Raw genomic sequence first — 22,173 nt, forward strand, 5'->3', positions numbered from 1 at the left:
TTCCATGCTTACAATAGCTTTTATACAGTGGTTGGGAAGTTTCAGTAATACATACGGAAATTATAAGACATACAACAGGTGATCATAGACAAATTATGTGTATATTATGTATATGTCTTAAAACATATTTCAACTGGAAACTGCACACAATGAAGACATTAAAAAAGCTACACAACCATGTTGTCCAGGTTAGTTCATCAGCTCAAGAGGTGCTTCTTTCCAAGGAACTGTACTTTCCTGTCAAATGCCGTCGACCGGATTGGAGCATTGGTTTCATAGAAAGGATTCATTGCAAACTGGAAAAGAGCACAGAATAATGAACAAGAATAAAATCATCAGAATATGAATTATACATGAACATACTGTATATAGGAAAGATAACTCACCTTAATGTATAAATCATACACGTCATTGAAGAAGTTTTTGATTCCATCTTCTTGTCGTACATCATGAAGCATGATGAATCTCATATGTGATGGAGATGGTTAAGGGAATTATGGAACACACACACTAATTATTTGTCTGAGCCCTTTGTAACAATGACGATTTGTTGAATTCAACACTGTAGACATAATATTTATGTTTTGTTGCAATGTTTCCAGAGGGCTACACAGGTCTCTGTGGATTTGTGGTTGGTGTCTGCCATGAAATTTGTAGGTTGTGGGTTCAATCCCCAGTCAAGTCTTGATTTTATTACGATCCCCATTAGCCGATGCCAATGGCGACAGCTAGTCTTACTGGGGTCCGACACATAGCACACAATATTTTTTTTAATGTATGTAAAGTATTTTAACATGTTTTAACATGTAGTGTGTGTGTGCATCTCTCAGTTACATATACATGTCAGTACATACACACAAAAAGTAGGTCAAATGGGGGAAAGGCATTGTGACGTGAGGAGTTGCTTTATTTTTTTAAACCAGGTTTGCTGTTCACTAACTCTATATGAGATGGAAGGGAGTTCCATGCAATAATGGCTCTGTATAATACTGTATGTTTGCTTGAAATTGTTCTGGACCTGGGGACTATGAAAAGACTCCAGGTGGCATGTCTGATGGGGTAAGTGTGTGTGTCAGTGCAGTGTGTAAGTTGACTATGAAAACTATTTGGAATTAACAACACATTAATATTTCTTATAAAAACAAGAAACGATAGTCAGTTTTTCCTCAACTCTTAGCCAAGAGAAACTGGCATGCATACTATTGATATTCACCCTCAGATCACAATGAAGAGCAAAACATGCCACTCTGTTCTGGGCCAGCTGCAGCTTAACTAGGTCTTTCTTTGCAGTACTTGACCATATGACTGAACAATAATCAAGATAAGATTAAACTAGAGCCTGCAGGACCTGCTTTGCAGAGTGTGGTGTCAAAAAAGCAGAACATCTATCACAGACAGACCTCTCCCTATCTTTACAACCATTGAATCAATAGGTTTTGACCATGACAGTTTACAATCTAAGGTAACACCAAGTAATTAAGCCTCCTCAACAGCCACACCATTCATTACCAGATCCCAAAGACAAATAAACAGGACCCAATGGTTCTCTGCCTGGCACTCAATATTGGGAGTATGTCCATGTGATAGACTAGCATCCTATGAAGATTTTAATTGTAGCTGTTTAATCATGCTACAGAAACAGGAGATTTGCTCCTGCACTATGGACTGTTCTGGCTCAGACAAGGTTACTTACAGTTGAAGTCGGAAGTTCACACACACAGTAACCAAATATATTTGAACTCAGTTTTTCACAAATCCTGACATTTAATCCAAGTTAAAATTCCATGTCTTAGGTCAGTTAGGATCATCACTTCATTGTAAGAATGTGAAATGTCAGAATAATAGTAGCGAGAATGATTGATTATTTCAGCTTTTATTTCTTTCATCACATTCCCAGTGGGTCAGAAGTTTACATACACTCAATTAGTATTTGGTAGCATTGCCTTTTAAATTGTTTAACTTGGGTCAAACGTTCCGGGAAGCCTGCCACAAGCTTCCCATAATAAATTGGGTGAATTTTGGCCCATTCCTCCTGACAGAGCTGGTGTAACTGAGTCAGGGTTGTAGGCCTCCTTGCTTGAACACTCTTTTTCAGTCCTGCCCACAAATCTTTTATAGGATTGAGGTCAGGGCTGTGATGGCCACTCCAATACCTTGACTTTGTTATCATTAAGCCATTTTGCCACAACTTTGGAAGTATGCTTGGGGTCATTGTCCATTTGGAAGACCAATTTGTGACTACGCTTGAGATGTTGCTTCAATATATCCACATAATTTTCATCCCTCATGATGCCATCTATTTTGTGAAGTGCACCAGTCTCTCCTGCAGCAAAGCACCCCCACAACATGATGCTGCCACCCCCGTGCTTCATGGTTGGGATAGTGTTCTCCGGCTTACAGGCCTCACCCCTTTTCCTCCAAACATAACGATGGTCATTATGACCAAACAGTTCTATTTTTGTTTCATCAGAATAGAGGATATTTCTCTAAAAAAATGGCCCCATGTGCAGTTACAAACCGTAGTCTGGCTTTTTTAATGGCGGTTCTGGAGCAGTGGCTTCTTCATTGCTGAGCTGCCCTTCAGGTTATGTCGATATAGGACCCGTTTTACTGTGGCTATGGATACTTTTGTACCTGTTTCCTCCAGCATCTTCACAAGGTCCTTTGCTACTGTTCTGGGAATGATTTGCACTTTTCGCACCAAAGTATGTTCATCTCTAGGAGACAGAACGAGTCTCCTTCCTGAGCAGTATGACGGCTGCGTGGTCCCATGGTGTTTATACTTGCGTACTATTGTTTGTACAGATGAACGTGGTACCTTCAGGCATTTGGAAATTGCTCCCAAGGATGAACCAGACTTGTGGAGTCTAAAATCTTTTTCTAACGTCTTGGCTGATTTTATTTTTTTTCCCCCCATGATGTATACACCAAGTCACTTGGCTCTGTCATAACCTCACATGGTCTCTCCTATCATTGCTATGCAGACGACACACAATTAATCTTCTCCTTTCCCCCTTCTGATGACCAGGTGGCGAATCGCATCTCTGCATGTCTGGCAGACATATCAGTGTGGATGACGGATCACCACCTCAAGCTGAACCTCGGCAAGACGGAGCTGCTCTTCCTCCCGGGGAAGGACTGCCCGTTCCATGATCTCGCCATCACGGTTGACAACTCCATTGTGTCCTCCTCCCAGAGCGCTAAGAACCTTGGCGTGATCCTGGACAACACCCTGTCGTTCTCAACTAACATCAAGGCGGTGGCCCGTTCCTGTAGGTTCATGCTCTACAACATCCGCAGAGTACGACCCTGCCTCACACAGGAAGCGGCGCAGGTCCTAATCCAGGCACTTGTCATCTCCCGTCTGGATTACTGCAACTCGCTGTTGGCTGGGCTCCCTGCCTGTGCCATTAAACCCCTACAACTCATCCAGAACGCCGCAGCCCGTCTGGTGTTCAACCTTCCCAAGTTCTCTCACGTCACCCCGCTCCTCCCCTCTCTCCACTGGCTTCCAGTTGAAGCTCGCATCCGCTACAAGACCATGGTGCTTGCCTACGGAGCTGTGAGGGGAACGGCACCGCAGTACCTCCAGGCTCTGATCAGGCCCTACACCCAAACAAGGGCACTGCGTTCATCCACCTCTGGCCTGCTCGCCTCCCTACCACTGAGGAAGTACAGTTCCCGCTCAGCCCAGTCAAAACTGTTCGCTGCTCTGGCCCCCCAATGGTGGAACAAACTCCCTCACGACGCCAGGACAGCGGAGTCAATCACCACCTTCCGGAGACACCTGAAACCCCACCTCTTTAAGGAATACCTAGGATAGGATAAAGTAATCCTTCTCACCCCCCCCCCCCCCTAAATGATTTAGATGCACTATTGTAAAGTGGCTGTTCCACTGGATGTCATAAGGTGAATTCACCAATTTGTAAGTCGCTCTGGATAAGAGCGTCTGCCAAATGACTTAAATGTAAATGTATGTCAAGCAAAGAGGCACTGAGTTTGAAGGTAGGCCTTGAAATACATCCACAGGTACACCTCCAATTGACTCAAATTATGTCAATTAGCCTATTGGAAGCTTCTAAAGCCATGACATCATTATCTGTAATTTTCCAAGCTGTTTAAAGGCACAGTCAACTTAGTTTATGTAAACTTTTGACCCTCTGGAAGTGAAATAATCTGTCTGTAAACAATTGTTGGAAAAATGACTCGTGTCATGCACAAAGTAGATGTCCTAACCGACTTGCCAAAACTATAGTTTGTTAACAAGAAATTTGTGGAGTGGTTTTAATGACTCCAACCTAAGTGTATGTAAACCTCCGACTTCAACTGTACCTGTAGGTATTTGGTAAAAGCCTAGAAAAAGATATGTCCTGCAGTGACAAAGGCAGAGACGAACCACTCGTTGAACTTGTCCACAGTTTTCAGGTACATGTTGTTAGACAGCCACATGTTTTCATCCACCAAGTCGAGGGCTGCATGCGCAATGAACTGGTTCAGATGCCGGTGGTCATCCTGTTTACATATAAGAGACAGAATGGTAATTGAGTGGGCAATACAATATCCTCTTCTTTTTACTGGATGTAGACCAATATCTCAACACATATACACGTGTATGCATGCATGTATGTACTACACACATATAAATATATATATATTATGTTGAGTAAATCATAACGATACATTCCTTTGACTCAGCTTTACCAGCAGGCAAGAATTCCATTTCAAAGACAGGATTATCATGATGCCCAACCATGACAAAATAGAAACTCCCAGACATGTTTCTTTCCAGCAATCTGCAATTTTCTGTGTGAACAGAAATATATACACATTATTGGACAGTAGTAATATGGACATTGGACTTAAATCCTTAACTAGCTATCTAAGTTAGCTTGTAGCTAACGTTAATGTAGCTAGCGTGCTGCAAATACGTGATTATCGTCAAGCTAAACACATTGAAGCAAACGACAAGTCTTAATTTTCATAAAGATCCCATAGGTATGTGCATTTACCTCCAAAGCAATGGTTTTAATATGATAAATCAAATGTGAATTTACCTGTTAAAAACGAGCCTTTCTTTTCCGTAATACCGTCGCTGTTTGATAACGACTTGAAAAGTTGAATATAAAATACATTTGCAATGAAAAGGGATTTAGTATTTTTTTTATATCTTATATTACATTTGATGTATACATATGTAGTAATATATCTGTTAGTTGACTAATGTATTTGTTTTTATTTCTGATTTCAAAGACATAATTGATGCATCATAACTGTGCGACCGGAACTAAAACGATAACATTGAATTCAAAGCTGTGGGCACTTGGAGAGGACGCCGTTGGTCACTAAGCAGGTCATTTGAACCAGAATATGTTGAAATACGTGCCATAAACTCTTGCTATATACATGTTAGTCGCGTTACAGAGAATTTGGTACTTGTCTCCAGCAACAAAAATCAGCTAGCAATTATTCGTTGATTGATCCTCTGTTCCCCAATTGAAGACAACATGTCTGTTGCCAAGGAGGAGGCTTTATCCCCAGATGAGCTGAGGAAGAGGCTTTACCAAACCTTTAAGAATCGAGGAGTGCTTGACACACTTAAAGTAAGTATTTACATTAGTATTTTACTACCAAAGACCATTGTTTCCCCCTTTGTCAGACGTTATTTCCTTGTTCTAGACGCAGCTTCGTAATCAGTTGATCCATGAATTGAAGCACCCCATCTTGAGTGGAGAAACTGTTCCCAGGCCAGTCCCTATGAAGTCAGACTCTGTCCTGGTCACCGCTTCTAACAGTCTGGTGGCAGATCATTTGAGGAACTCTGGGTATGAGTACACCCTGTCTGTGTTCTACCCTGAATGTGGCATGGGCAAAGATAAGGTGAGCGCTTGCACTTATACTTTGGAGCAGTAACACAGTACTAGGGTTGGGAATTTCCAGGGACATCAACGATACGATATTATCACGATACTTAGGTGCTGATACGATATGTATTGCAATTCTCACGATTCTTTATGTATTGTGATTCAGTAATGTGATTCTATTGCGATTCGATGTTCCAAAAATATTGCTCACGATATGTCTGCTGCAGAGGGACAAGAGAGAGCCATGAAAAAAAAGGTTTTGTTCAGTCATGGAAATAAAAGTGCTGACAACAAATTTATTCCCTATTTTAAAAGAAGAACAAGCTATGACGTTTTGGTGCAGGTACAGCAAACTAGAGCAAATATAAATGTCAAAATGATAAGATCCTGATATGCAACTATGGATTTCCCCCCCCCCCCCCCATCAGTACACACTACCTTATGTTTGGTCCTGTACAATGCATTGTATTATGTTGAAGCTCTGAATGAAGCTTCAACACTCATGAAGCTCTCACTCCAGTAATGTGTGGTCAGCTTTGCTTGTGCTGAACTCTCAGCTACGTTATACTCTTTTGTTGACTCTCATCTACACCCTGCCAGATTTTCACTTCAAGGGACCTTCTACAACTTATGAAAATCAGCCCACAGTCACCACTTTACAAATCTCTGGTAATCACATCATCTTGGTAAAATTATACAAAATGATATAATTTGTACCTAATGATGTGAATGATGGTTATTTGTATATTTTTCAACAGGCATCAAGTACACAGAAAGAGAATAAGGGTATGTTGCGTGATGTTTACTTTCATATGCCAAGCCCCCTCTTGTTCAGCTCAAGCATCCTGGCATGGCCCTTATTGATGTTTCTTCCAGGTTTCCTGATGAGTCTCTTGATAGAATTAACAGACCGTCATCTGCATGGAGAACGACGTGATGCTGATACTCAGACCACCAGTACGCCAGCTTATAGAGAATCTCTTGGTAAGCATGAAGCACTCTCAAGTTGACCCAGTATTATAGTAAAATACTGCGTTACGGCACATTTTAATAACCTTTTGTGTGTGCAGTTGACAAGATGAAAATGATCGATGAGGAGTATGAAGCTCTCCGCTACAAAGGGGACAAGTGGGTGTCCTATGAATCTAAGCTTGCTGCATATCAAAAAGAAGTTGAAGCACAGGTTCAAGCCGAAATGAATGCAAAGGTATGACTCTATTTCTCTTCGCCTCTTTATGCATTCTGGTGTTCTAGTGTTGGAAATGTTTGCATTGAGAAACATGGTGCTTTTTGCTTCTTCAGCTGCAACATTATAAAGATGTGGAAATGTCCAAAGTGAAGATGGAGGAAAAAGACAAATCTCGCAAAGAGATTTTGCAGCTGAGGCAGGACATGGAGAGGACTTATGAGATGAAGTCGGGGGCATTGATCAATAGGGAGAAGAATGCCATCGATCGATTACAGAAACAACAAGAGGTAGTTGATTCTCAGTTCTCCAATCATCGAGTCAGTGGCCAATTCATGTTTTACTTGTGTCGTTCTATTTTCTTAAACTTTTTGCATTCGGGTGTTGTGCGGTTATGTGATGTTACAAATTACTTTGTATTTCATTTGTGTTTTTCAGATTGAGGAAAAAGACATCTATATGCAAAGACAAGCTGTGTTGAAAGAGATAGAAACCGTGCGGAATCGAGAAGCTGAGCTGAGGTTAAGGATGGAGGCTTTTGAAAAGTAAGATGAAGTCATATCGCCATAATCATGCTGAATCATTGTCATACTGGGGTTATCAGGGTTGGTTTAGCATGTTACTCACCGAATTCTTATTCACCACAGGACTTGCAAAATACAGGAAGACAAGACCAAGACCATGGAGGAGCTGCTGAGAAGAAGAGAGCTTGCAGTGAAGACGACGGAGGACACCTATGACCAAAAGCTGAAGAATGAGCTTTCAAGGTGTTATGATGGAATTTTGCTAAATGTAGCCTGCTTGGACTGTTCTGTACTTTTTGAAGATGATAGAGCAAGTAACTATCTGTTTGATTTCCCTTCACCTCCCAGCACAGAAGCCATCATTCCATTACATCTCTTCTCTCTGCATCCAGAAGGTGGCACTCTTGTGTAGAGCAGAAATATGTATACTCTGTCATTCACTTTCATATCCTCTATGCATATTTGTACTGTGTGCTTGGATCCAGTTCATCAGAGACAATTAATTCACCTTCTGATTCAGTTGATAAAACGGATTGCAGGGATGATACCATACAGTGTATTGTACTGCCTTGAAAATTGGGCTAAGTAGGTTTGAATGCTAATAAGTTTGACTCACCACATCTATCACCTCTTAAACCCAAAACCGCACAGTACTTATTTTTAGATCGTAAATCTGGCTGGTATAGCCAGCTGTCAATTAGCATTAGTGTAACATGCAGGAGTACTGGTCACAGAGGCTGTATAACAAGCAGTCCAGATACATGGCTTCTTGAATAGAGCATCTACCCAGTGCCAGTATCATAATGTGCTATCATGTTTTGGGATAGTTAGTCTAAGTATAAGAAGTTTGATGTAAGCTAAGCAGTGCATCACTTCAGGAAACAATTATGTTACCGTTACGCTATATTTAAGCAATAAGGCCAGAGGAGGTGTGGTGTATATGGCCAATATACCACGGCTAAGGCCTGTTCTTGGGCACAATGCATTGCGGAGTGCCTGGACACAGCCCTTAGCCTTGGTATATTGGCCAAATATCACAACCCCGGCTAAGGACTGTGTCAAGGCACTCCACGTTGCGTTGTGCATAAGAACAGCCCTTAGCTGTGGTATTTTGGCCATATACCACACCTCCTCGGGCCTTAATGCTTAAATATACCATGGCTGTCAGCCAATCAGGATTCAGGGCCACCCAGTTTATTACATTGCTGTCTTATATTACTAACATGTATGCCTATGACATTTATGTTACTGTCAGTCATTATTCCATGCTGTTTATGTCAATGCTTACCTTGTATAAATGATTTGTGATTATTTGATATTTCTCTCTGGCTATCAGATATCAGCTTGAGTTAAATGAAGAGTACACCAAAAGGACTGAAAAACTCACAGAGAATGAAAAAAGAAACAAAGGTCTGTATTTTTCTCGTAGGCCGTTGTTATATACAACTGTTGTGCTTTGTATCATTTTATACAAATGTCTTATCACACATTCATTTTCTCTCAGTGGAGACTATTCGTGTGCAGAAGGAGTCGGCTGCAATCGATGCCAAGCTAGAGGAACACAGCAGAGCTTGTGCTGAGTTGAGACGATTACAGGTAAACTTTGCAACCAATAACACTGTAAGGCAGAGACGGGTCCTGTTTTGTAGTATTGTCCTTAGACAAATTGTCATCGGATGGTATACAGTTTTAAGCTGAGTAAGTTAATGTGTACAACTGAAACATACAGTGGCTTGCAAAAGTATTCACCCCCTTGGCATTTTTCCTATTTTGTTGCCTTACAACCTGGAATAAAAATATTTTTTTTTGGGGGGGGGGGGTTGTATAATTTGATTTACACAACATACCTACCACTCTGAAGATGCAAAATAGTTTTTATTGTGAAACAAACAAGAAATAAGACCAAAAAAAATGAACGTGAGCGTGCATAACTATTCATCCCCCCCCCCCCCCCAAAGTCAATACTTTGTAGAACCACCTTTTGCAGCAATTACAGCTGCAAGTCTCTTGTGGCATGTCTCTATAAGCTTGGCACATCTAGCCACTGGGATTTTTGCCCATTCTTCAAGGCAAAACTACTCCAGCTCCTTCAAGTTGGATGGGTTCCACTGGTGTACAGCAATATTTAAGTCATATCACAGATTCTCAATTGGGTTGAGGTCTGGGCTTTGACTATGCCATTCCAAGACATTTAAATGTTTCCCCTTAAACCACTCGGGGGTTGCTTTAGTAGTATGCGTAGGGTCATTGTCCTGCTGGAAGGTGAAACTCCGTCCCAGTCTCAAATCTCTGGAAGACTGAAACATGTTTCCCTCAAGAATTTCCCTGTATTTAGCGCCTTCCATCAATCCTGCCCAGTTTCCCAGTACCTGCCGATGGAAAAACATTCCCACGGCATAATGATGCTGCCACCACCATTCTTCACTGTGGGGATGTAATTCTCGGGGTGATGAGAGGTGTTGGGTTTGTGCCAGACATAGCGTTTTCCTTGCCATAAAGCTCAATTTTAGTCTCATCTCTGACCAGAGTACGTTCCATATGTTTGTGGAGTCTCCCACATGCCTTTTGGCGAACCCCAAACGTGTTTGCTTGTTTTTTTCTTTTAAGGAATTACTTTTTTCTGGTCACTCTTCCGTAAAGCCCAGCTCTGTGGAATGTACTGCTTAAACAAGTTTTTTTTTTTCATTTCACTTCACCAATTTGGACTATTTTGTGTGTTTCCATTACATAAGATCCAAATAAAAATCAATTTAAATTACAGGTTGTAATGCAACTTAATAGGAAAAACTCCAAGGGGGATGAGTACTTTTGCATGGCACTGTACTATGAGATACACAGACATAACATTTTCACATACTGATTCGGCCCTAACTGGACGCATGCTACTCTCTGTAATTTAGATGGAGCTGGACACGTCCCAGTCTCAGTACTCTCTGCTAACACAGCAGAATGAGCTGCTGAGAGAGAGGCTGGAGACCATGAATGACTACCCCACTCTGAGGCGAGAGAGGGTGGAGCAGCAGGCCCAGCTCAGGCTGCTGATGAAACAGCTGGAGGAAGCTCAGGAGGAGAACCAGCGCCTACGGGCAGGTGAGGAATGGTGGCCTTACCATATGAGATATGCTATTGCCTTCTTTCTGTTTTGCATTGGTGGGCTCAGTCTGGGAGTGTGGGGAACCAGTGAAATTTTCCTTCGCTTTTTTGCTTCCGTTTTAGCCTCTACCATCTCTCTCTTTGACTAGTCCTTTTCTCTAAGAGGGAAACATTTTTTTTTTTTTACTGTCGTTAGTTCAGAGGTTACCTAGTTTAAAGATGCTCTCTATTTTCTGGTCAATCGTAATGTGTTGAGAAATATATACAAATAATGCATGAAAGTCTTTTCCAACCCAGAGAGGATACAGTATGTCATTTTTGAGGATTCAAAGGCTTTGTGGTTTGACTGTGTGGGGTCTGTATAGACTCTAGTGGGAAGTATTCAGTCTACTCTGCCCAGCTGGTCTTGGCACTGTGGCAGAGTCTTTTTGGATGTGCTCTAGATGACTGTCAATGCGGGACCCTCTCTGCAGTGTTTGTGGCTTTACAGACGGCTCTGTGAAGTGAAAGCAGGGGGGGATGTGGGGGTGGAGAGTCCGGGCGACTGCGGTGGAGGAGGGACAGAGGGCAGAGGGCCAATGCTTCATCCCTCTCTGAGGGACACAATGTTCTTCCTGTCAGAGGAGAAGGGTGGATGGGGGACCAATGGGCCGCTCTCTTCCTCACTAACAGTAGGCTTCATTAACCACCGAGTTTGGCTAGTACCGTGTGCTCGATAATGTCAACCTCCCAGCACCATCTCAGCCAAACCAATATACTGTAGCGAGCTGAGGAGATTTAACTGGAGCGTATCACATAATGTCAGGTGTAAATCAGAAGTTAACGTTTTTGCCACAAAATCTCTCTTGACATTTCTGGGGCATTGTCACAGTGATCTTAAGAAAAGTACCTAACCGAAGCCCGTTATAACTTGTCCTTAATTGTAAAGTTAAAGATTGGTAGTTGGATATACTGTACAATGAGTGCTCTAATGTGTAAGCTGTTTGCCGGGATGTTGTGACTCTCCGAGCCGATTGTCTCCCCATAGATCTGGGCAAGCCGTCGGTGGAGCAGCTGGCGCTGCAGACGGAGCTGAGGAGGCTGGAGAGTGCCAGGAGGCTGTCAGAGGAGGAGTTTGATAGCCACAGACAGGTGCTGCAGGCCCAGCTCCACAATGAGGTCAGTGACACAATGCGTCTCTGATAGTGTGGGAAATAATGTGGAGAATAGAGAGACTTCTTCTCTTTAACACACATCTGGCCTGACGTTTAGTTCTTTGTGCTTATGGTTAGGCCTTACATCTGAGTTCCGGTCCAATTGGGAGCCTGCATGTCATCTTTCACCTGTTGCAAGGTCTTCTTCTCTGTCTGTAACCCCTTGTTGGCTCTGTCCACCTGTTGGATACTCTTCTTCTCTGTCTGTAACCCCTTGTTGGCTCTGTCCACCTGTTGGATGCTCTTCTTTTCTGTCTGTAACCCCTTGTTGGCTCTGTCCAACTGTTGGAGGTGTTCTCTGTCTGTATTAACCCCTTGTTGACTGTGCCTGTGTATACCAGGTGGAGCGCTGTGCCCAGTTGAAGGCCCAGCTCATAGATTGTGAGGAGAGGACTCAGTGGATGACCACCCATGCAGAGGACATCAAGATGCAGCTCCGACAAACACAACTAGGTACACATTCTGTGCATGGTCCCTATGGCTTATTTTATTTTTTAGACATGGCTAGTCACACTGAATCATGTGTGCATATTGTAGTTCCTTTATCTAGCTCTGCTTCACATCTCTGTATTTTGCATGAAACCTAGCTTGTGTAGCTTAGCTTGTATAGTCGTCTGCATCTCAATGGTGGCCTTTCCTGACTCTCCTGTTCCTTCACCTGCTCTGATCTTCAAAAGTTGAATAGATGAAAGCAAGTCCTACAGTAGGCTTTCGATACACTACTTTCGCTTAATCTCTGTTTTCAGATCAGTGCAGATGAAGGAATGGAGGCAAGGAGAGGAATCCAATTCATGATATTGACATGCACCCTTAGCCTTCTCTGAGATCAGTCTACAAATCACTTTCTCCATCTTATCACCTTATAGTGATTGGTATTTTGTCTTTGCCCTCATCTTCTCCTCTTTCTCTCCCCATTTCCCCCCCCTCGATCTCTTGGTTCTATGTGATTGCGGTGGGCAGCTCTAGAGAACGAAGTCCTGCGTAACCCTAAGCCCTCCCTAGTGGACCGCTCAGTGCTGGAGCTCAATCCTGATAAACTAGTGCCCCCTGATATCTATGTGGACAAAGGTGTCCTGAGAGCCTGGGTGGCTGGTTATGATGACGTGTGTGAAGCAGGTGTGATGCCCTCTCAAGGGCGCAGGTCTCGCTGGAGTCGGAGCAGCTCCCCAGACTCTGACGCTGAGCTGGTGGCCGGGGCCAAGGCCAGGATCAGAGAGCTGGAGAAGGAGGCGGAGACACTGGAGGAAGCTTACAGGAACTACCAGCAGAGGGCGGTGCACGCCGCCGTGTCTCACATGCTGCCCCCGCGATGCCTCTCACCCCAACAAGCACCGGTATCACCCCGCCCTCACTCAACTCAGAGGCAACATATCTCTCACCAACGCCCTCGCTCGCCCCAAAGACAACAAGTCCCCCCAACCTTGCCCCCACTCACCCCAGCATCCACAAGTCTCCCACAGACCTCTCTCGCCTCAACAACAACCCCCTCCCCAGCGTACCAGAGCCCCCGCCTCTCCCCAACCCAGAGTGACCTTCGCTGAAGGCCCGTCCCAGGATCAGTACCCTGTTCCAGGGAGCGGAAGGGAGTTCCAGTCTCTGGACTTCAGTGAGGCCCGGTTTTCAGGAGACAGACACCCCCTGGAAGGCACCTCCTCTCCCCACAGGCGCCTGTCTTCCACACCCCTCTCCCTCTCCAGGAGCCAGCTTCACACAGAGCCTGTGGAAGGTAGGAGCGTGCAATCTGTTTTATTGGGTTGTTTCACTTCAAATGGATTTAATGTCCCAAGCGCTTTACTGCTAAGACAGTAAATGTGTTTTGGAAATAATTTACTGTCGTTGCTCGAAACAATGCTTGTCTTGGTGTATAGTTAGTATTTTATATCCCATTCATAACTTGTGAGTCATTGAGTCCATCGAGTTTTAGTCGACATCTTGTCATCTCCATATTCCCCCCCTTTGAGCCCTTCCACTTCAAGCATTTTGAAACCCCATATGACAGTGACAGTGCTGAAGCTGTATCTTCTGTTATTTGCTGCATTTTGTAACTAACAGTTGCTCCCCCTCTCATTCTCAGAGGCTGAGGTATCGTCTGTGGCGTTTCCTGTGCTGTCTCCTGAGAGGCAGCTCTCCCCCCTCCCCCTGCCCCGCGGAGAGGTAGCGTGCTCAGGGGACTTTACCTCAGATCTCTCCCCACCTCGCAGCCCTCAGCTCAGGAGCACTGCACGAGGCCAATGCAGGTAGCACTGGGGTTCACCACATGATCGGCATTATAACAATATATTACGATCAGTTCAGTTGTACAGTTGTTTGTTTGTCTGTAGTCCACCACAGGTACAGCAAATCATCTTCTCCAGTTCCGAGTCAGAGTCTTCCCCTCAGCCTGAGAAGATAACCATTGAAGATCTCACGGAGCCTTTGCCAGGTGCTCTTAATCCCAGATCAGTTGTGTTGTGTTGGTGTCCGTCTTGTTTTTAAAGATGCAGCAGATGACACAACAGGTGCAAGGTATATTCCTGGGGTACTGTGACTCCTCCGTCTCTCTGTCTTCAATATGGCGGTTAGTTTCCATGATGATTTCCACTACTGACGACTCCCAATGTACTTCACATTATGTCGACTATGTGCTGCTGCGTGCATTTTATTCTACATTGTCGCCCTTAACTAAGTGGGATTTACTTCATAATTAGTCAGCCTTTCCATTCTACCTTGTAAAATTAATGCACTATAACATCAAGCCGGATTGTGATTGATGTGTCTGTTTTCAGTCGTATTATTACATTCCACGGTATAATCTCTCTTGACCGTAACCATCGTACTGCGGTATGGTTCAAATGTCACCTTAATCCGTGGTCGGCAGTTCGCCATGCTGTAGTCGGGAATGGTGTTGGGATATTGGTTTGTGTTGTTGACCAGTGGAATTGAAATATTCACCTATTTCGTTATCAATGATGCATCCAAGGTTTTCTGCGTCTGATGTAGCCGATTGACTGATCCATATTAGATTTGGGAGCGTTTGCAAATCCAGGCATGTTTCACCTATGACTCTCAGTGCTGAATCAGTAGCAGCTAACAGAGGGTATGGGCCATACAGTATGTCATATTTCTTCCCATACCAAATGCCCCTCCTAACCCAATGTGTTGCATTCAGTCCCATACTTTTACTGGGGAATCCCGTTTAGAATGACTGCTAGACATCTAGTAATACATATCAGTTTAAGGTGGTCTTAATCAGGAATGACTCTTTCCATAATTTACACGGGTCATCTATAAATCACTGTAATGACAACACCTACTGCTAAATCAGTTATGGCTGCTTTTTAATGTGTGACTGGCCTCCAGAGTGGCCTCTCGCTGGCCTGGCACAATGGTAAGGATGAAGGGCAGCTGATTATGTATTCTGTGTTGGTACTCCTGGCCTGTGCATAAAGGGCCTCATTGTGACTTTCTTTCTCTCTACCCCCCCCTCTAGAGCCCAGCCACATTCCAGAGCTGCTCCTGGACACGGCGGGCAATGAGGAGGAGGCCCTTGACGGGCCCCTGTCTGTCCCCCTGTCTCGGGCCCCTTGGGACCTCACTGAGGTTCAGCTGCAGGGGGGTGAGTAAGGGAGCACATCCCCTCTCCCTAGAAGAGCACACCCAACTTTTAAACTGATCCGTCACCCTAACCACAATGCAATGGCCATACTCTGCCCATGTTTTATCCAACCTGATGTTTGATAGCTTACCACTATACTGCAGTACGGTAGCCCCGTTTTTAAAACCACTGTGCAGGGAGCACCGATTCCGCACATTCTTTTAACTCAAGTGAACCCACTTTGATTTGTAGAAGTTCAACAAACGCTGGATGAACCTGCCAGACAGGAGGAAGAAGAGGAGCTGAGGTGGGAGCGAGAGAGGAGAGAGAGAGAAGAAAAACGACAGCGGGAAAAGGAGGAAGCCCAGGAGAAGGAGCTGAGGGAACTGGAGAGATTGGAGAAAGAAAGGGTGGGGATTAACTTCTAGGCTGTTGCATTGACACATTCACCTCCTCTATAATGACCTTAACATTGATGGATTGACCTTAGCATTGATGGATAGACCTATCTGTTTCTAAGTTATTGGAAGAAGTGCAGCAGTATGGAGAGGAGGTGGGGGGAGATGAAGAGAAGGAGGAGAGAAGAGGGCAGGAAGAACTGAAGGAGGCAGAAGAGCCTGAGGAGAAAGCCCCGTCCTCGGACAAAGATCCACTCCAGAAGTACCTGAAGATGATCATGGAGCAAAGACGGAGTCCGCATGTACAGGTGCAACACAGTCTCACACACTTTTCTGTCCTCTGAAGTGCGAAGCCCCATTTTTCTTGTGGAACGGAAGCAGCAGGCGAGTGTATCCAGCGTAGTGTTTGAATTTGTGTTGTTTTTTTTAGATCCCTGCTGGGAGAGAGGAGCCAGAACACAGGAGCCCCGAGGCCAAGAGCTTGTCTGATGAGAAAGATGATAGGTAAGTCTAAACATTTCACAGTGCTTGTGAGAGAGGAGAAGAGCGGGGCGGATTTTAGATATGGCAGAGAGACTGCCAGTTAGGTTTCCTGACTCACTTCACAAGAAAGGACCTCCTCTCCTCTGACATGCCAGTTGTTTGATTTTTAGACCAATTTATCAAGAACATGTGTTTTTCCATCCTATCCGTAGACTACTGTTAATAAACCATTATTCTATTCCTCTTTAGCATTGCGTTCTCACATGAAGATGCAGATGAGTTCTGGTGAGGTGGCAAAGAGTGTGAGTGTGAAAGGTACAATACTGCTGTACGTTTTACTTTGTTGTTTTTAGATGTTTAAGTTGTATAAATGTCAGTCTTGGTTCATTGACACGAATAAACCTTCGATTTATAAATCACACAGTGCCTCAAAGTGACTTATCGACACTTGCTTACAACTTATTTTTTTTTGTGTGTGTACCATGACATTAGGTTCTATGCCCATTTGACATGGAAAATAAATGCAGTACATAATTGAGTGGAGTTCATTTTTGTATTTCTTTATTTTCATAAAAACAGTTAACAGGCTTGTTGAGAGAGAGAGAGAGATGTCAGAGGGGATCCCAGTCAGACAGGATGTTGGATTGGTGTCCTCCTGGTGATTGATCAGTAGCCATTTCTATAATTTGTTGGTACTTTATACACAGGAAACGCTGTATAATGAGACTGCATGATCAAAGTCATTCACTTCACATCAGTCATCTTCCTGCAGGCTGCTTTAGCGTCTGTTCTACAATATTTCTGAGACCACTTTGTTCACCAAACAAGATGTTGTCAATCAAGACTTACAGTGGCTTATACTTTGGCTGAACCATATTCCATTCATGGTCAGATTGCCATTTTCAATTATATGGTGATGATTAATGTTCATAATACTGTGATGCATTAAGTATCATCTGAAATAAATTCACAAGGAGGCCCTTGACACTCATAGAAAAAAATGGAGTACACTATTAGGTTACAAAATACTATAGAGGATTCGCATACGTCAGACTTGGAAACACCTAGGACTACGATGACACACAATGGACATACAATGGATTAATTGGTTCTCTGTTAGAAAAAAGAAAAGGAAACAGGCAAACACTGCCTACGATAGTTGTCAGTACATATGACTACACATCACCTGTATCACTGCAGAAACAGTTTTCTCCTTCATGCAATAATGAATTAACATCAATATCCCTGTGTCTTCTCTACCTAAAAGAAAAAGATTACATCAGTAATTGTCAGTATTTTCACAATTGCATGTCAAAAACAATGCTGAAATGCAATTCAAGAGGTTTTGAAACTTTTTTTTTCTTTTTTAAGTGGTTATATATTCAATAAAATAAAAAGAAAGATTGAAACATCACCAAAAGATTCCTGACTTGTAACATCTTTACATTGTACACATACAAGCACAAATTTTGTTTGTAGATCCACATCCTAAGACTGAGTTAGCCTGGATGTAGAAGGGATAACATTCACACATTTCACTTGTACTGTCTAAGTTGTAAGGTCTGCCATGGAAACAAAGCACATCACATTATATCAAATGTTTCATTACAGACAGTTCTTTTCTCAACCAAGTATAATGGAAGCATCCTGTATCTTGTAGTTATAGGGATGAACATTTAACAATCGCAAATGGGAATTTCAAGTCACCTGGGAATTTGGAATGAACTGTGGGAGATCATACACTATACAATAGGAAGCATTTATTCATCCCAACAATACTTTGAATATACAAGCCCCTCTGTCCAACAGGGTAGTATACCATCCTCATGCTCTATTGTCAAATTTGACATTTATTTTTCATCTCACAAAGACATTAACCATGACATTTTAAATTGCTGCATTTAAAAAAAAATGATACTAATTATTACCCATGGTATCACACTTTGGTGATGTATTAAGATGAGATATTTTGGTCAGTCTAACAATAGAATTGTAATTGGCACCATTCACTTGCCAGAGTTTAAACATAAAAATTAAAGTCTAAGAGAAAAAACAACCTTTGCATGTATTTTAGTGTAAGGGATTCCTCCCTTCAAAAAGGACTAAAACTAAAATCTGAAACCACTACGGTTTTGCTTACAGTCACATGGGCACGTGGTTAAGTAAAATACATGTGTATGTAGCTAAAGTAACTACGTAGGCCCACTATTGTACACCTGAGGGAATTAGTATTTTGCATCATTATTTATGTATGTGACGAATGTAACTAGAATTAGCATTAAACTAAATGTCAGCCCTAAAATAGGAAAACTACTATCAAGGGAAAATTAATCTAAACCTAACAGTTTTAATGGGCAGAGGGGTAACATAAATTGTCAATGAAGCCAACCAATGCATGTTCTGTTCTACAATGGAATGTTGTTGTGCCTTCATGTTTCTCTTACTTATATTCTCTCCATTCAAAGCCAGGAGGACCAAACTTGTGTGCAATTAAAAACAACACGTTGCACTACTTTAATAGAACTGATGTTGTAAGGCGTTTCATGTTGCGCTATGAAGTGTTATCAAAACTGCATCTTTGATTAAAAAAACAAAAAAATGGATTCTCTTCTCGCTGACACGAACTTCCTGCTCTCCCTTATTCATAAATGGCCAACAGTCAGGCCAGAATCATAACAGAACACTCTAAAACAAGTTTCACTATTTCTTTACGTTCTTGTGTTAGAATAGTGCAATGTTTCAAGCTTCACCAGCGAAGACTGATTAGGAAGAAAGCAAAAAAAGAACAGGTCAAAGTACGTTTTCAAAACTGCACATTTTTCTTATTCGACAATTTAGAAAAATAAAAACAAAAGTATATTCACATACAAAACACAAAACAGAGGTTCCGACACATCTTGGTTAGTTGCAGAAAGCGACATTGATGCTTTAGTTTGTTAGGAGCTGTATTACTGCGCTGCGTGAGGGCAGCTGGCAGGTTACAGGAGCTGTGTGTGTGTGTGTGTGTGCGTGTGTGTGTGTGTGTGTGTGTGTGTGTGTGTGTGTGTGTGTGTGGTCATAGAGGTGGACGAGGGCGTAATCCTTATGTGTAGGAATTGAGACATTCCTTTGAGCGAGACGTGATGTCGTGCAGCTCCTGCTCTTCCTTCATTTTGATGTCTTGGTAGGCATGCATGTGACTGGCGTCCTTTAGGTAGGCCCAGTTTGCTGAGAGAATCATGAGGAAGTGGATCTGGAAGAGAAGGGTGAGGGTGGATGGCCGGTGAGCATGTCAAGATGCAAAGCAGGCTACAGGAGTCAGAGCTACGTCACACACACATATAACACAACGTTAAGCTGACAACAGACAAACCTGCACAGTAATGTTATATCATTATTATCAACACAACTAACATTACTATTACACTATGAACAAACCATACTACAGAAGAGACATTTTAAAGGGGAGAGGAAGGGAAGTGGGGGTTTTGAGGTTTTGCGTGCAAGCTTGATGAGGATGGTGGTTAGTGAAGGTCAGAGATTAGTGGGAAATTAGATTGAGACGTGAGATGGAGTCAACCTTATCAACCTGTGTTCTGTCACTGGTACTGTTCTTAGTTAGTGTCTGTCTTTCATTTGACAATAATATAGACCAATAGGTATATTTTGTACACAAAGATTGTTTATTTTGTATAGAAAGAGAAAAATAATAACTACAGTCTTCAAAAATCTTAGGAAAGAATTAAATATTTATGAAATATGGAATATAAGTAATCATAAACAGATGAAGTAATACAAAAAAACTACAAGTAAGCATGCAGGCTCAGTGTTAAAAAAACAACAGCGGCTCTTTAAACAACTGATTGGTCAAAGAAAAAATAATTAAACAAAACATGAAACTATCAGCTGAAGCTAGGAAGGCATCAGATTGCATTTAAAAAAATCACATTACTCCTCCTAAAATAGGAAAACCTCCTTTATAAAATGTATGAAGCCATAAACTGAGGCTATATACCTTGAGCAAAAAATATACCCCTGGTACTGCCCTTACTCTTCAAAATACTAGTTATATGCGCAGTTATTTTTGAAGTACTACTGTACAACACTGTTCATCTTGTCTATGTCATCTTACAGATGAAGAGTGTCTATATCGTGATACGATTTAGGAGCTAGTTTGTGACAGAAGCTTGTAATACTGACAATTCTCTGTGTAACACTTTGTGGCTTGCACCAAGAAAATACAAAAGTACACATGATCAAACCAAAAACATGAATGGGGAAAGGGCACTATGCCAAGGCTGGGTGGTCCTCGAACAAATTGACCATTAGTAAAAAACAAAAGATTTTTTTTCACCCCGAATGTAAGAGCGATAGTCATAGCACTGACTGAAGCCTGAGAACTCATTCAAAATACTGTATTGTCCTCAGATTAATTGTGTTTTGTCTTCCTCCTCCAAGTCTACTCTACAAAAAGCTTGAGTGCTATTCAATTAAGGAAGTTATTACTGATTTAATGTCCTAATAATATCTTAACATGACCTGGAGAAAAGCATAACCCTGCTAACTATACACCACCCCATTCTCAAGACAACTCTCCTCAGGTACCGTTGAACCTTCCGACAGGCCTATCCCTGGATATCAAATGTTAAAGGACGCATACACTCAGCTATTTACGCTTTAGGTGAATACTAATGGGGAAGTTGTTTTTGTCTATGTTCTGTTGGTTTTTAGTTCATGTAGTAAGTGGCTGCTGTCTCTACTCAGTGTAGTGTCATAGACTGTGCTGTGCTGTGTCTCTGAACACCAGTTAAAACTTAGTGCAGCAGTCTTCTCGACTCTTAAACTTCAAAACGGCAAAGTTATAAGTGGTAGCCATCATGTAGATCAGCTGGTGGAAGAGAACAGAATACAGGCGGTAAGAGAACACTCCAGGAACGTGCATGGCTGCCATATTGGCAACAACTGATCTTTCTATGTTCACATTTTTTACGTGTAAAAAATAAGTATTAGTAAAATATGATTGTTTATCACTTTCAGATGTGAGTTAAGTAGAAACGTCTGAAACTGTCTTTGGAAGCAATCAGAGAACAAAATGGTCTCCATGGCCGAGACAGAGAATTTTCCTCGACTGTCATACTCATTGTTTTCAAAACACCCAAGATGGGACTCTTTGGAAATGGGGTGCCCTTAGTTCAAAGCACTCTGATTGTGTCTACAAATGTTTATATCCTTACAGAGATCCTCCTTGATACTGTATAAACATTGCCACGGTAAGTCTCCATCCTGTGTCATTTTACCTATAATAAGACCGGGGCCAGGGGCATCTACGGAGATGGTTTACAGCGAATGGGATTGGAGATGTGGGAAAGCCTATGTGTAATCTGCTTTACAGAGGTTACATAAACCATATGGGAAATGAGGAGAGGAGCACTGGATTCATGATCTACAGTCAGATACAAACCGTGCAAGGATAGACTGAGTGGGAGGATGAGAGAGAGAGAGAGAGAGAGAGAGCGAGAGAGAGAGGTGAGCTTACCAGAGCAATGACGGTGGCCCCGGCTCCAGCGCATGCTACAATGTACAGGTGGTAGGACAGGTAGAACTGAAAAAGACAAGAAAAAAAAACAATGATTTATGTGAATGAACACAGTACCACAGTACGGTAACTTACATTTACATTTCAGTAATTTAGCAGAAGCTCTCATCCAGAACGATTTACAGTGCATTTATCGTAAAATAGCTAGGTGAGACAGCCCCATATCACAGTAAGAGTAAGTACATTTGTCCTCAATAAAGTACCCGTCAGCAAGTAAAAAAAAGACAAGTGCGAGTGTGTTCCAGAAAGGAAGGGGTGTTTTTCTGTTTTGTTTTTCTCATTGTGA

The 22,173-nt window shown here is 42.4% G+C and overlaps 2 protein-coding genes and 1 long non-coding RNA gene across 5 annotated transcripts in view; 1 reads left to right on the plus strand and 2 right to left on the minus strand.

The window, feature by feature from the left end:
- Positions 1-474, minus strand: LOC135547278 (uncharacterized). The gene is made up of 2 exons (XR_010456685.1): positions 387-474; positions 1-296 (listed from the first exon to the last, which is right to left on the minus strand). It is a non-coding gene; the product is annotated as an uncharacterized LOC135547278 (long non-coding RNA).
- Positions 475-5,303: 4,829 nt separating this feature from the next.
- Positions 5,304-16,850, plus strand: ofd1 (OFD1 centriole and centriolar satellite protein). The gene is given in 23 exon segments (XM_064976104.1): positions 5,304-5,600; positions 5,677-5,877; positions 6,462-6,530; positions 6,620-6,647; positions 6,738-6,845; positions 6,932-7,068; positions 7,164-7,337; positions 7,486-7,592; positions 7,695-7,814; positions 8,908-8,981; positions 9,076-9,167; positions 10,472-10,661; positions 11,692-11,822; positions 12,199-12,310; positions 12,818-13,265; positions 13,267-13,583; positions 13,932-14,094; positions 14,179-14,279; positions 15,327-15,452; positions 15,684-15,841; positions 15,952-16,137; positions 16,260-16,333; positions 16,562-16,850. Coding segments are annotated over 23 exon segments (3,252 nt in total). The 5' UTR covers positions 5,304-5,504; the 3' UTR covers positions 16,602-16,850.
- Position 16,851: 1 nt separating this feature from the next.
- The window catches only part of gpm6bb (glycoprotein M6Bb), a 49,492-nt gene continuing 44,170 nt past the window's right edge, over positions 16,852-22,173 (minus strand). For 2 of the 3 annotated variants that reach the window (XM_064976106.1, XM_064976105.1), the window contains exons 6-7: positions 21,828-21,893; positions 16,852-19,544 (exon numbers count right to left, since the gene is read on the minus strand). In XM_064976106.1, coding sequence (XP_064832178.1) covers positions 19,395-19,544; positions 21,828-21,893 — 216 coding nt within the window. In that variant the 3' untranslated portion in view covers positions 16,852-19,394. Of the gene's footprint in view, positions 19,545-19,953; positions 21,180-21,827; positions 21,894-22,173 lie in introns of those variants that run through there. The other variant, XM_064976107.1, reaches the window with a different exon arrangement.

Source organism: Oncorhynchus masou, chromosome 10, assembly GCF_036934945.1.
Source record: "Oncorhynchus masou masou isolate Uvic2021 chromosome 10, UVic_Omas_1.1, whole genome shotgun sequence".
NCBI lineage: Eukaryota > Metazoa > Chordata > Actinopteri > Salmoniformes > Salmonidae > Oncorhynchus > Oncorhynchus masou.